The following is a 16,011-nucleotide window of genomic DNA, read 5'->3' as shown; positions in this document are numbered from 1 at the left end:
TAGCCTAAGTAGTGGCGAGCCTGCCCGCCAATCCTTAAACATGTACTAAGCGATTTTTGAAACACGCTTTTGACCGCAGTGTCTGACAAAGTCCCATAACACACTTGTAGCCAATCAGCAGTAAGGGGGTGTGTCTTGTCCTGATAGCGAGAAGAGAGCGCTCAATTTGAGTGCACAGGACGCATATTACATTACATTTACATTTAGTCATTTAGCAGACGCTTTTATTCAAAATGAGCATATTAGCAGATGGGCTGTAGATTAAAAGAGATGGCAGATAAAAAAGAGGAAAATATCAGAGAAACAAAACATTAAAAAGAAGGGTTGCAATCAGGCAAGAGACAGGACCCGCGTAAATATCGGAGCAGCTTTCCAGCGGTAGAGAGAAACTCAAGGAGTGGGAAGGCCTCGAATCGGACACCGAGGTTGCTTTGTTTCTTTTTGATAGGTGAGTAATGTTGATTTTGCTTTGTTTCACACAAATTATCCATGTTGGCTTTTGTTTTAATATGCTTGTGTTGTTTACGCAATAGTCGTTGCCATGGTTGCGTATGTACATGTGGGGCTAAGATTTCAAAATATGAGCGCGGCGCACGGTGGCCGAGAGAGCTGAATGCGCTGCAACTTCACAAAAACACATTCAAATATAAAAAGCACCAGCAAATTAAGAAAACATCTTCATCAGTTTGACAGCACACCTGCTGCAAATACTCGCAACACAACGAAATACAAAAACAAGCTTCAAATACTCACAACACAAACAAATACAGAAACGAGCTGCAAATACTCAACACAAACAAAATTACCCCAACAAAACTTAAATTACCATTTGTATAACCACAGTTGTACAAATACCATGGTTAAACTATGGTTAGAGTAGTAAATCCATGGTTAATTTGTGCATGATTACAGTAACCATTTTTTGTTTGCTATTTTATATAATAAATATACTTTGTAAGGTAAGTTGTAAAAGTTAGCCAGCCTATGGTTAGTTTTTGTAAGGTAAGTTGTAAAAGTAAGTTAGCCAGTCACATAACCGTTTACAGTTACAGTAATTGTGTATTTAGTCAGCTTATTTAGGCTAATAATCTCCACACAAGCAACAACAACAACAACAACAAAAAATAGCTAAGGAATCGTATGATCAGGATGTTAAAATAAACAAAGATCTTTTCAGAGCAAACATTGATAAATTATGTCCCAGCCATGTTTTCACTTTACGGTTCCCTTAAATATTTCCGATGTGGTCTGTGTTTTTGCAGCACATTTCTTTATTTGTTTGTATTGTGAGTATTTGCAGCACGTGTTGTCAAATTGATGAAGATATTTTCATAATTTGCAGGTGTTTATGTCATTTGCAGTGCGTTTAGCTCTCTCGGCCACCGTAGCAGGTCCTGTTGGGGTATGGGTGTGTTTGTTTTGGTGCTAAAGAATCGGGTCAGGACAGACGCAAGCTGAAGCACAATAATAATCTAACCATTACTTTGTACCCACCTTCTCACTACACGCTGTTCTGTTGTCAATAAACACATGACGATGGTGCTGCCACTGCTGTTTACGTTCTCTCTGTGTGTGTGTGTGTGTGTGTGTGTGTGTGTGTGTGTGTGTGTGTGTGTGTGTGTGTGTGTGTGTGTGTGTGTGTGTGTGTGTGTGTGTGCTATAACTCCTGACCACGGGGTCCTATGAGGAGCTGGTAGCTGCCTCAATTGTGCCTGTAGCGGTAACCATAGTGATCATATACAGGTGCATCTCAAAAAATTTGAATATCATGGAAAAGTTCATTTTTTGTAATTTAATTCAAAAAAGCTAATTTTCTTAAAATATAGACCCACAGCACACAAACTGAAATATTTCAAGAGTTTTTTTGTTTTAATTCTGATGGTTATTCATAGGTATTTTCTCAAAATAGTGGCCTTCAGCTTTTCTGTATTGTTTTTCAGATGTTATTTATCTTCCTCTTTACAGTACCCCATAGATTCTCTGTGAGGTTCAGGTCAGGCATGCTGTCTGGCCAATCAAGCACAGTAATACCATGGAAGTGGTTTTGGCACTGTGCGCAGGTGCTAAAGTCCTGCTGCAAAATGAAATCAGCATCTCCATAAAGCTTGTCAGCAGATGGAAGCATAAAGTGCTCCAAAATCTCCTGGTAGATGACTGGAACAACACCAGCAGACATCACAGCACCCCAAATCATCACTGACTTCAGAAACTTCACATTGGACTTTGGATTCTGTGCCCCTCCAGTCTTCCTCCAGACTCCAGACCTTGTTTTCCAAATGAAATGCTAAATTTACTTTCATCTGAAAAGAGGACTGTGGACCACTGAGCAACAGTCCAGTTCTTTTTCTCCTTACCCCAGGTGAGATGCTTCTGATGTTTTTTCTGGTTCATTTCCTGAAGATGTCTGAGCGTGGTGACTCTTGATGCGCTGACTCTGGCTTCAGTCCACTTCTTGTGAAGCTCTCCCAAGTTTTTGAATCAGCTTTTCCTGACAATCTTCCCAAGGCTGTGGTCATCCCTGCTGCTTGTGCACCTTTTCTTACCACACTTTTTCCTTCCAGTCAACTTTCTATTAATATATTTTGATATACCACTCTGTGAACAGCCAGCCCTTTCAGCAATGACCTTCTGTGGCTTACCCTCCTTGTGGAGGGTGTCAGTGATTGTCTTCTGGACAACTGTTGCATGTTCTAAACTAGCCCAAGAGGTACACAGTATTTATACTCAAAATTAATCAAACTGATCAAGCTCAAAAAGCAATATTCTAATTTTTTGAGATACTGAATTTTGTATTTTCCTAAGCTGTAAGTTGTAATCATCAGAATTAAAACAAAAAACTCTTGAAATATTTCAGTTTGTGTGCAATGACTGTAGAATATAAGAAAGTTTGCTTTTTTGAATTAAATTACAGAAAATAAAGATATTTTCTATGATATTCACCTGTACTATCATCTATGACTGAGCTGGTGATTTTTCTGGACTGAAAAAATTTGACTGCTGGACAGCTTGGTCCCCCCCAGTTAATCCTATCTGCGCCCCTGATATAGTCTGACTTTATTACTTGCAATTTCGAGTTTGTATTTCTCAAGTTTGAGTTTGTATTTGTCAAGTTTGAGTTAATGTCTCACAATTCAGACTCTTTTTTCCCTCTTTATTCTGAGTTTACATCTTGCTGTTCCTATTTTTTTTTTCTCTCAGAAATCTGAGTTTATATCTCTGCAGCTATAAACATTGTGTCCATAAACAGAAAGGAGAAGACCTGAGTGTGGTAAGGATTGTTTGTAGCTTGTTCTTACAACAGTTATGTAGAATTGAATATCTCGATTACTGCATTTAATTAGGAAAGTTCTAAATGGCAATCATCGTTAACATCTGTATAACCTGTTGTCAAAACTAAGAAATCTCAAACTGCAGAGAGTCTGCAGTCAAAAAGAGAAAGTGACAGAAGCCCGTGAATGAAATGGGATTTTTTTTAATTTACTTTTTTTTTTTTTTTTGCTGAACCTTTAAGACATTTCAGTGGCTCAACAGGTAGCTAGCTATCATTAGAGCACTTGTTTGCTTGATTAAGATTAAGATCAGTGTATTAAGCTGGTACTAAGTTTCCTGCGTTGCTGTTTTTTTTTCTCTCTCTCTCTCTCTCTCATTTTGCTATGGTTAGTGAAGTATTTATTTTCGATAGTTATTTTTTTGCTTGCTATGAATGAGAGTAATTCTGCTTTGTGATCTGATCTGACTGAGCAATCGTAATATATTTTTATAACATTTACATTTTTAATTTGTTTTGAATAAAAGCAGCAGATAAATTATATTTTTTCCCCTCTGATGTGGTGAACAAAGATTCATCCGCACAGAGGAGCAGTTCGGAAGCACAACCCACATAAAAAATAACTCTTCAAATCACTTGCAATTTTAGATCCCCAGCATCCCTGCAAGCCCTACACAGGACAAGCAGTTTGGAAAAAAGATGGATGGGTGGATGAAACCAACCTGAAAACAATGGGTTACACCAACAAAAATATATTTTAAGAATTAAATCATGTGGAAGTAATAATAAGAAATTACTGCATTTGTCCACTTTTTACAAAAAGTAATGTGATCATGTAGTGTGTGTTATTTTCAAAATATCACCGCTAATGTTGACTAAATAAATAATAATAAAAGCAGGACATGTTCTTGGCAGATCTTATGAGATTCAGTTTTATAGTCAGTCAGTGTAAACCCCTCATATTTTAGCTGTGATTTTACACTTGTGCAGCAGCATCATTAAATCGATAAGAACAACATATATCAGCCTTTTACAATTACCAACCAAATGACTGACTATCTACTGTACACAGTGATTGGGCTGAATTCAATTTGAAAATGAGTTACAAAAAGATTTGGTTCCATTTCATCAGTTTGTCTGTGCATTAATGTTTTAATTTTAATTGTAATTGTTTCACTGTAAAATCTGAAACTTTGGACGTTTGGAGTAAATCTAAACTAAGCTCACAAATTGCAGCCCCACTGACATTACTGACAAAACGTTTCTGTTCATTCAGTGTATTTTAGCCTACTTCAGATTGTGTAAATATTTAGTGTTAAAATATTTTGAAATTATTGAACAGAATGCCGATTAAGACTTTACTGACCAATTACAGCCAATCTTTTCCCTGCAGCCCATGCAGTGTGGATTGTAGACACACTAGCAAGCAGCTAATGTGCTTAAGGCTCCTCGTTGTAGAGTAACTCTCCTGTAATCTGTAAATCCTCTTCATAAAACCCACCTGTAAGAAATATGCTGAGCCTTGAGCATGTCAACCCAGGCATTTCATAGTGCCAAGGGTACCCTTAGTCCACCTGACACTACACAATCTAGGATATAGAAGAGAGGAAATAAATTAATACCAAGTATTCTTGTGTTTAATGCACTGGTTTTAATATCCTGAATTAAAAATGACTGATGAATGAATTTTGTATTATTGAATTAATGTGCTTGATTAAATTTGATGATTACTAAGAACAGTAGTTAAAGAGACGTGCAGCATTCTGGGTCCTTTAGATCAGCTGTCTGAGAATGGCACTAACATCCCCAAGGTTTTGAGTGCACTTCCCAGAAAACACACACAAACATCTACATCTAGACATGTATACTTTGAATGTATCAAGACCAACACATTCTACTAGAGCACTTGTTAGGGATTTTGTAGTGTGTGAAATGTGGCCTACTTTTCTATGGTTCTCCTCAGGCGTATACCCTACATTATTCCAACATGCCTTGCTGGTACTAATGCAGCACAGGTCATCACAATAACATGAAACAATTTGTGGTTTGACCACATTAAAGTGTCTGACTTTTGAATAGCTTGCGTATTGAATCACTTTAAACCTAGCAAACTTCTTTTGTCAAATGTTTTGCTTAAAAATTTGAGTGTGTTATCTTGGTTTCATACTTTATTGTCTTTTTTTAAGACCTTTCGTCATTTTGACATGTGTCCAAATCCTATTCAGGGCCTCTGTATTGACACTGACATGTTGCAATCCAATATGGGAGTGTGCCATTGTGTCCCAAAGGAAGTTTTGTGTTTTTTTTTTTTCACTGCTTACCTGCTGGTCAGGTACAACCTTAATAACTTGATAAATTGCCAGATATGCAGTGCCATGATGGCTGAGATTATTTTATTAGCTGTGGCCTAAATAGACTCGTGCTGACAGCCTGGAAACATCAGGTAATCCCAAGTGAGTCTCTATAAAGCAGGTTGCAGGCTCGCCCCGTCAAGTCGTAGCACGGTCCTGCCTCATTTCTCCACAGTCCTGCCGAGCCATCCAAACACTACCACAGAAAGGGGCTGAGCACAACATCCAACCGCAGCCATGAACGGTACAGAGGGACCTATGTTCTACGTGCCTATGTCCAATGCCACCGGCGTTGTTAAGAGCCCGTACGACTATCCCCAGTACTACCTGGTGGCGCCATGGGCATACGGCTGCCTGGCCGCGTACATGTTCTTCCTCATTATCACCGGCTTCCCTATCAACTTCCTCACTCTGTACGTCACCATCGAGCACAAGAAGCTGCGTACACCTCTCAACTACATTCTGCTGAACCTCGCCATTTCCGACCTCTTCATGGTGTTCGGTGGCTTCACCACGACGATGTACACGTCGTTGCATGGCTACTTTGTTTTTGGACGCATCGGCTGCAACCTCGAAGGCTTCTTCGCAACCCTGGGTGGTGAAATGGGCCTTTGGTCCTTGGTGGTGCTGGCCTTCGAGAGGTGGATGGTTGTCTGTAAGCCCGTGAGCAACTTCCGCTTCGGAGAGAACCACGCCATCATGGGGGTTGTCTTCACCTGGTTCATGGCCTGCACCTGCGCCGTACCTCCCCTGGTCGGCTGGTCCCGTTACATCCCCGAGGGCATGCAGTGCTCGTGCGGAGTCGACTATTACACTCGCGCCCCTGGCTACAACCATGAGTCCTTTGTCATCTACATGTTCCTTGTCCACTTCATTATTCCATTAATCGTCATATTCTTCTGCTACGGCCGTCTCGTCTGCACCGTCAAAGATGCCGCTGCCCAGCAGCAGGAGTCTGAGACCACCCAGAGGGCTGAGCGTGAGGTCACCCGCATGGTTGTCATCATGGTCATCGGCTTCTTGATTTGCTGGATCCCATATGCCAGCGTGGCCTGGTATATCTTCACCCACCAGGGAAGCGAATTTGGGCCTGTCTTCATGACCGTGCCAGCCTTCTTTGCCAAGAGTGCTGCTGTCTACAACCCATGCATCTACATCTGCATGAACAAGCAGTTCCGTAACTGCATGATCACCACCCTGTGCTGCGGCAAGAACCCCTTCGAGGAGGAAGAGGGCGCCTCCACTACTGCATCCAAGACCGAGGCTTCGTCCGTGTCTTCCAGCTCCGTGTCCCCTGCGTAAACAGTTGTCCGTGACACAGAATAAGCAGTGACATGCACTGGGCTTCAACGGCAACCGACGACACAGAGACCACAAAGTGTTCAGCCCAGGGAAACGAGCAACCACTACCACTTGCAGAAAAAAATGTCTGTCAGTTTTCCTTTTTGTATTTTCACAAAACCCAATTGGTTCAACCAAAAGACAGTTTTGAGAGAGGACAGACCATGTCCCAGTTTCAGTACATCCAGCGAGTCCAGCATAACAGTGCATAAGATTTTTTTGATTTTTTCTTCCTAAAATGGAGCAAAAGGAAAAATATCTTAACTCTCTTACTGTTGGACTCCTTATACTGGCTTTGTTGTGATTGTAGAGGCATGTATTCAAGGCAACGTAACAATAAAAAGCACTTTGCAAATTAAATTGCTGTTTATGTTTTAATTGAGCTGTGATGTTAATAAAATGTCAAAATAGTATTTTAAATTAAATAAAAGTGATTTCTGATGAGAGTTTTAATGTGGTGTATATATTCCCACCGCTAATGTCTTCGGTAAAGGCTGAGTGCTTTTTAATCTATTCTTTTTAATCATCATCAATACGACAGAGTTTCAGAATTGAAAAAAGTGCATACATTACTTCCAAAGTTAACAGCACCATAATTATGGATATTATAACAGGCTCAATATGTTATTCAATGCAAGTATACGACCGGGGCAATCCTCACTGTCACCTTGGATTAAAGGCTTTGTGAAGGATGATTTGACAGATATGTATGGATGAATTAGGTAGGCTTAGAACTGGCGTGTTAATCCTGCTCTAGGTCAGAGTGGTGAAAATAGATAATAATTATGTATAGTTTGCTTTTCACTGGTGTCTGTGTAAATAGGGATACAAACACACAGCCTCACACAACATTTGGTAACACTTTAGAACATGAGCTAGTTGCTTATTAACATGCATATTACTGGGATATTGACTGTTTATTAGTACTTGCTGCTGACTGATTGACTGTTTATTAAGCACATATTAATGCATGACCATGTTTTAGATCACTTAACCCTACCACATACCTAAACTTAACTATTACAAGCAACTACTTTACTATTAACAAGTGGCAAATTAGGAGTTTATTGAGGCAAAAAAATTAAGTTGGTAATAGTATTTTGGTATACACATATTTATGTTTTTGGAGGCAGTTGAACAAAACCAAAAAAAAAAAAAAAAAAAAAAAAAAACTTGAAGATTTTATAACTTTCTAGGTAGTTTCACAGAGAAATTGCCTGGACAATATTATTGGCACATTCTAGAAGTACTGTAGTTATAGATAAATGAGCATGGACAAAAGAAAGAAAACCAAAGAAGGTCTGAGAAGGTCAGACACAAGATTATAACCAAGTGTGGACAAGCTTAAGTCTTCAAATAAATGAGGAAGCGATTTCTAAACTAAAGGCAGTACATTCCAAAATCCCTCTTGAACAAATCAGACCAAATTAAACTTTTTTTGTTGAACCACAACGTCTCCATGTTGACAGAAAACTAAAGCTGCTGTCCAAGCCCTGCAGTCAAACATGGGTTGCGGGTTGCTTTGCTGTCTCTGGCATTGGGTGAAATCAGGCAAATACAGGTGTTCTGGAGCACAATGTTGGACCCAGTTTCTGAGTCTCACAGCAGGACAATGAACCTGAACCAGTCCAGTGTCCTAAAGCAATCTAGATCTAAATCCCATTGACAACTTGTGGAAAAAAGCAGTTAGGAGAAATAAAGGAGAGCACAAGGTGTGCATCTAATTCTTTGCTTTTAATGAAGGAAACAAAAATCCAAGAAAAACAGTAAATAACCAATAGAAGAATCAAAGACTACCATGTTTTAAGAAACAACAAAGAACTGATGGCACCCAGGGCTATTCAACTTATTTTGCAAAGCAAAAGTATTTATTGTATCTGTTTTCAGTAAATGTGAGAGACTTCTGATTCATTCGCTGCTATGCGTAAATAACTAGAAGTGCAGTAAATGGTAAAACCATAGTAATATAACATTATTATTATTATTATTATTATTATTATTTTAATATCAAGCAGCATATCAGACAACGGAACAATCTACAACTATAACAGAACTTTGCAAATGGTGAGTGTTTCAGGTTCAGGTATTATGCGAGCTCTCTTATACACCCATTTGGGATTTTAAACCGGTACTTCTAAATCGACTAGGAGGTATCTACGTTGATTGAACAGAGCTGTACCCACAATTTGAAATAGGATGTCTTTAAGACAAAGAAAATTGTGTTTGACTTTCGACAGGGTAAAAATTCTGTTATGCCATTAACTTAATGGCCAGGTCATTGAAAATGTTGAGAGTTTTAAGTTCCTTGGAACTACAATATCTGCATCGTTGAAGTGGCATGATAAATTAAGAGGCATTATTAAGAAATCTCATCAAAGATTGTATTTCTTAAGACAGCTCAAAAAATTGGAGTATCTAAAGCTGGTATGTTCAGGTTTTATAGAGCTGTTATAGAAAGGGTGCTGACTTTCTCAATAACAGTGTGGTTTAGCAGCACCACAGCTCAACAGAAAAGTCAGATTCGTAATATAGGGCTGACTGCTTCAATATTATAGGCTGTGATCTGTCCACCATTGATGGCATTTATGTGTCACGTTTGAAGATAGGCTTAACAGTTCTTAGAGATTCCACACATCTGGCCAGACATTTTTTTCCCCTCTACCCTCAGGCAGATGACAAAGTGTGCACGCTTTTTGAATAGTACCTATTGTAGCATGGTCAATGTTTTAAACTGTTCTGGCACTTATGCATTTGTATTACATTCTTTACAATGGTTGGAATTAGTGTTGTTTTTGGCGGCCTGTTTTAATTTTAGTCTTAGTCTAGTGTGAAGATGTCATTTTAGTTTTTATTAGTTTTAGTCACGTTCATACTCTTTTTAGTCTAGTCTAGTTTTAGTCAACGAAAACTGGTGACATTTTAGTCTAGTTTTAGTCAATGAAAATGGTATTTTACTGAAAGTGAAAGTGACGTGACATACAGCCAAGTATGGTGACCCATACTCGGAATTTGTGCTCTGCTTTTAACCCATCCAAGTGCACACACACAGCAGTGAACACACACACAACGTGAACACACACCCGGAGCAGTGGGCAGACATTTATGCTGCGGCACCCAGGGAGCAGTTGGGGGTTTGGTGCCTTGCTTAGTCTCTTTTTAGTAATGCAATTCTATTTAACCCAGTCAATATAGTACAAGTACCTAGACGTATAGACGAAACCAAAATTTTCTTTTAGCCAAACCCATTTCAAACGAGGTTATCTTATTATTTTATTGTTACCTTATAGACTAAAGAATACATCCATTCCAGACACGGAAGACTCTCTGATTTGAATTTACAACATTTATTTTACCAACCAAACATGTTAGAAGTACACACACATAAATGTAAATAAAATAAATAAAAACATAATAATAATAATAATAATAATAATAATAATAATAATAATAATAATAATAATAATCTGCAAGTTTTCTCCCAAAGACGAACCTCGGCTGGCTGGCCATCAGTCCCTTTCTCTGTGTCAAGGCTGATTTATACTCAATGCGTCTGCAATTTCGCTTGGGTGAGCGCGGAAAATATGACATCATCGGGGTGTTGCCAGAAGTTCGCTTTGAGTGCACTCAAACTATTCGCGTTTTTGGTAACTTTCCGCATAGCTCCGCATCCGAACATGCACGAGTTCAGGGCAATTCTAGCCGAACATGCACGTCTGCATCGGCGTTTGTATGAAACAGAAGCAGTTTAATGTGAAGTTCAAACTCCATCAGGTGTTTTTTGACGGAAAACGCTTTTTTTTGGAAAATTTTTTTTGCATAGTTTGTCCAAGGCTTCTAATTTGAAGTATGTTTTATTTTTATTGTATAAAATAGAATTAGAATTCATTTAGATATTAATTATACACTTTTTGCTTAAAGTTGACTTGTGTTTGATGCGTAATACAGCAAATAGTTTAAGATTGTTTTAAGTTTGTACATAAAGAAATTATTAATTCATCAACTCATTCATCATAAGACTTGTACTGGCAAATGACTTCTTCTCACTGGTGAACCCGACATGTATAAAAGCCTTGTCCGTTTGGGAAGGTGCGCTCGCAGTCAGCGGAGCCAGGTGAAAGTATAAATCCTACTTAACTTTGTTTGTTGTCATCTTCTAAATAAATAATGCCGCGAGTGGGACTTGAGGAAATGACGTCGGTCCGTCTGCGCAGTGAGACACAGGAAACAAAAATACTGCAAAATAATAATAATAATGACTAAACGAGACGAAATAACGTTAAAACATTTTGTTTTGTCTTGTTTTGGTCAACGAAAATGAAGAGACATTTTAGCATAGTTTTTATTTTGTAAACCACATTTAGTCTTGTTTTTATTCGTCAACGATATTGCATTATACATTAAATTATAGTCATCGTCACATGACCAGCATTTACGTTGCGTCTCGTCTCGTTTTCATCACATGATAAAGGTTCGTTGATGACCATATTTAGTCAGAATTTTCGTTGACGAAAGCAACACTAGTTGGAATGATTTTTGAATGATATGCACATTCACTTTGTGTGCTATGGCGCGGAAACTGCCTCCCATGTTGCTCATCTGTGGACAATTTATTTTTGTTTATATGTTTGATATTGTAACATGACATCACTCGAAGTGGGATCCATAAGCAGGCTTTATTAACAATAATCAGGGTCGTACAGGCAGTGGTCAGGATCAACAAACACAACAGTGTGGAACAGGCAGAATCGGGGTCGTTAAACAGGCAGAGTGGCGGGGTATTAAGGTGTATCAAAGTCCAATAATCAATAGCAATAGTCAGAAGGCAGGCAGCAACAATCGAAGACGGGGAAGAGACAATATCACCAACAGGTAATCAAACAGGATATGACCGCTCAGAAATGTACACTGTAGTAAATACAAGACCTTGCGATAAACACAAGGAAACTGGCAGCTTTATACTGAAGTCCAATAAGCTACAGCTGTAGCATAATCAGAGTCCAAGGACGGGGCTTGTGGGAAATGTAGTGTGAGTCAGTGTAAGTGAGTGAATGGATGCGCGTGTGCTAGTATTCGGGTGATGGAGCCCTCTGCTGGCCAGAGGAGGGAATCACGGGGTTCGTCTCTGTGTCAGATATAAAGGTTGCTGTCCCATTTTATACAGGAATTGTTCATTTTAAAACAATCAAATTATGTTGTTAGTTTCATAGTAACATGCAATCAAGGTCTTCGGTTATTATACTATACAAGTTCATTTAGGCTATTTAACATGCACTGTGACATTTTCACCCGTTTCAACTTATAAACTCCTTGAGATTTTAAAGTCAGTTTAATAGTATTTAGATTTAAGTTAAATCTAGTATAAAAAAACAAAAAAAAAACCTGAAGGTCTATGAAACGTCAATCAATAAAGCATTTTTTAAAACAATAGCACTTAAAGTTTTGAACTAAAACATTATTTCAAGCATATAGCCTGTGAATGAATAAAAATGCATAATTTTAAATGAAAGAACACTTGTAGGCTGCTTCTGGTGTTTGGATTGATACTTCAAAATAATGATGTCCAAGTTTAAGAATAGCCAACACTAGGTTTTTTTTTTGTTTGTTTGTTTGTTTGTTTCAATGTATTTTTTCTCTCTCTCTATTTAACAGCATTAACTTACAATGGAATATGTCTTCCTTCAGGTAGACTGAATGTTTTCCTGCCTTGCTAAATGTTGGGCTCATGATAAATAAGTTGCATTCGCCCAAACTGATTTTGAAAAATCAAAACATGCAGGCTGGGTGCAGTTAGCGCAAGTCACGCTCGCTGTGAAGCGGGAACAGCTGGCAGAGGATTCCGCTTGGTCTTAAAGCCTGCCTCAAACCCCTATGTTCACAAATAACAATGATTTTTACAAAAAGAATGATTAATTATCAATTGAGAATTTATTATTATGGTCTGGTGAAAATAATAATATGGGCTGCGAGGGTTTCAGATAATAAATAAAAAGGAGTAGGGCTGCTGTGCAGTGCAGGGCCAGCATATTTCACACCCAGTAGCATGACATACACACAGCCCTCGTGGCCAAAAAACAGACCGGCCCACCAGGAATCCTCCTGGTACTCTCGATTAGCCAATGATCAGCATTTATAAACTTTAATAAACACACAAGAATTATCTGCCTGATGATGTGGATATTTTTATTATTGCAAAGTGAGATGAATGAAGATTGTGTGTGGAGAAGGGAAGTTTCGTTTATCAAGATAGTCAGTGATTTTAGCAACACAGGTTCAAATCCCGGGTTGTGGTGTTTTTTATATATATATACTAAAATACTATATATAAAATGATTAATACAAATGTATATTCTGCAGTTCGTTGGTTTATGTTACACCATTTTTTTATTATTATTTTTGATAGAGCGTGTCCATTTTACACTAAGCAACCAGAAATGACTGAATTCAGTCCAGCTGGAGGGGGTTGGGGGTAGTTCTGTATAGCTTGTGGGGGTTGAAATAAAGGTGTGAATCTCTTGCTCTTTCATATGGACAGTGTCTGATGAGGGTTTCAAACTTGCAGAGCAGGTTTAGGCAAAGTGTTTTCATGCCTTGTTGGGTTTGGCTTTTGCAATTTTTTGCAACTGCATAGGCCTAAAGAGTATTACATACAATATAATATGTTTTTGTTTTATTGCAGGAGAGATGAGGTGCTTCTGAGAGAGAGACAAAGAAACTGGCAAAAGAGACGCTCATCTGCCAAAGAGACTTTTGTTCTTAATGTAGGCCTATAGCCTATGCTGCTTTGTACTATTTTCAGTTTTAATTGTACACATCAATGCTGCAGTCGTTTTGGCAATACAAATGTAAAAATATATTGCGACATTAAAAATATATTGAGACAACATTTTGTAGACTTTCTGGGATTTACAATGCACAAACCAGAAGCAACAATATCTGCAGAATAGAGAAGGGTTGACCATTCTCAAAACATAAAATATCTATTTTATTTCAATTTTCGTTTTTGTGTTTCAGAGGAAAAATCAATGTTAAGGCATCTCTCTGTTACGGACCATTCTGAAAGCAGAATTTATGCAAACGTGTATAAAATGCTTTAAAAATTTTAACAGAGATGTCTAGAGGGTATTTAATAGGTCTGCCCCCCACATAATATTTTTCTAGTTACTAGTAGTCATTCATTTAAGTAATTATTCAACTAATCGCACATTTATATTAAATTAACACAGTCTAATCAATAATGAGCCTTAATATATTCCAAGCTCAAGCACATGCATTAAGTTTGCCACAAAGCACAGGCAGAAGTAGCCTAATAATTGTGAAAAAGGAGACATTTTAATTATTTATTAATAAACTAATGTTTTCTTGTCGGCTGCAAGATGAAATTCACGGTGCTGACTCTCATCTTCACAGGATGCGCATAATCAGGGAGTATTTGCTTTTGTTTTGATTTGGTTCATTTAAAAGAAGACATTTCAAGATTTCTGTAGATATATTTCTCATGTATGTAAGGCTACCCAGTTTTAAGTTATTTCATTATCAGGAAAAAAGGGGGAAAAAAATTATCACGAGGGAGCTTTCCTGTCATGCATGCACATCAATAATTTTCCACACAAACACTTGAATATGAATAGTAAAAGACCACATTTCTTTTAGGTTACAGTATGGGATCCGCATTAAAAATTAATAAATCTTCACAAGTCTACATCCGAGACTGTAACCTGTAAATTAAAGGCTATTCGACGTTTTAAAATTATCTAACGGCTGATGCCGCTCCAATTCATTGATTTTGGTTGCTTTAATAAATCTCTTTTACATTAAATACATTAAATAATAAAGATACAAAGCAGGTTAAGTTAGATATTATTGTACAAATAATTATAAAATGCTATAGACTGTGAATAAGATGGCAGTTTCACATTTTGCTTATGCATTACAAAGTTTTTTTTTTTTTTTACATGCAATGATAAAAAATAAAACCAAAAAAGATTTGTAATGAAGAAAAAAATATGTAGACACATAAGAATAAATGTTGTGGGTCGCACTCGCCACGCAAATCTTGCACTCTGATATTTTAAGGAATAGAATACACTCCTGCATTTAAATGTGGCTAACATTTTTTTTTTTTTTTAATTAAATTGTATGAAAGCAAGTAAAGAAGGCTCCCTTTAAAATCACTGAAGTTGTCAAGTAATGAAGCTCTTTTTTATATTGTGTGCATTTTGTTGATTATAATGAGAGAACTTGAGTTTAACGGATTGATAAAACGTGAGGATGTTTTATTAATCCATCCATTCTTTTCAGTTTCAATGATTTAGCTTAATCGTGCAGGTTTAATTTATTCGTTTCTTGTTTTAGTTTGGCCTAAATAATGGGAGCGAATTTATTTAGTGCCTCACGTTTTACTAAAATAATGGAAATAATTTATAAATCAGGCAACAATTTTTTAAATCAGTGTACAAACAGATATCTTTTCCCCAAGTAGTTATCTGTCAAAATAAATGACAGGTAACGAATAACAAAGTGTGTGCGTGTTTTATTCTGTTTTATTCGTTCTAAGAAACGAACATAACTTATTAAGTTGGCTACTTAAGTTTCATCTGTTAATATTAAATATTTTAGCTACAGTGTTTTTCTTTCAATTTCCTCTGACTGCAGCCGTCAGATGTAACACACGAGCGAGGCAAAGCTGACGGCTATTTGCGAAAATGTGCTTTGACATTTTGACGTTTGTTTGATAACTTGTGGTTCAAGTGCCACTCAGCGGTCAAAAACTGCAAATGCACTTTGCAGACCCGGCGGCGGTAGAAAGCACACTCTGGTTGGCCACCTGCTGTATGAATGTGTTTGCTATTGCCTTAGTGTCTTAGTTTAATTCCAGACAACTATGTTGTTGTTTGGCAGTAAATAAATGTACGGTATAATTTCATACCAACACAATGAACACAGATTTGTGAATTTGTATGGAAAACTTTATTTGATAATAAAAATAGCATTCAGAGACTTCTTTTTGATAGCTACATATACATTGTGATCCATCCAAACAAGAAGAAAATA

At 37.6% G+C, this 16,011-nt stretch overlaps 1 protein-coding gene across 1 annotated transcript; it reads left to right on the top strand.

Moving 5' to 3' along the window:
* The first annotated feature begins 5,750 nt into the window (after positions 1-5,750).
* On the top strand, positions 5,751-7,320 carry LOC109110192 (rhodopsin-like). The gene has a single exon (XM_042762975.1). The coding sequence runs from the start codon at positions 5,857-5,859 to the stop codon at positions 6,919-6,921; it is 1,065 nt and encodes a 354-aa protein (XP_042618909.1). The 5' UTR covers positions 5,751-5,856; the 3' UTR covers positions 6,922-7,320.
* Positions 7,321-16,011: the final 8,691 nt, after the last annotated feature.

This window comes from Cyprinus carpio, chromosome A8 (assembly GCF_018340385.1).
Source record: "Cyprinus carpio isolate SPL01 chromosome A8, ASM1834038v1, whole genome shotgun sequence".
NCBI classification, from domain to species: domain Eukaryota; kingdom Metazoa; phylum Chordata; class Actinopteri; order Cypriniformes; family Cyprinidae; genus Cyprinus; species Cyprinus carpio.
This window is presented reverse-complemented; position numbering and strand designations above follow the sequence as displayed.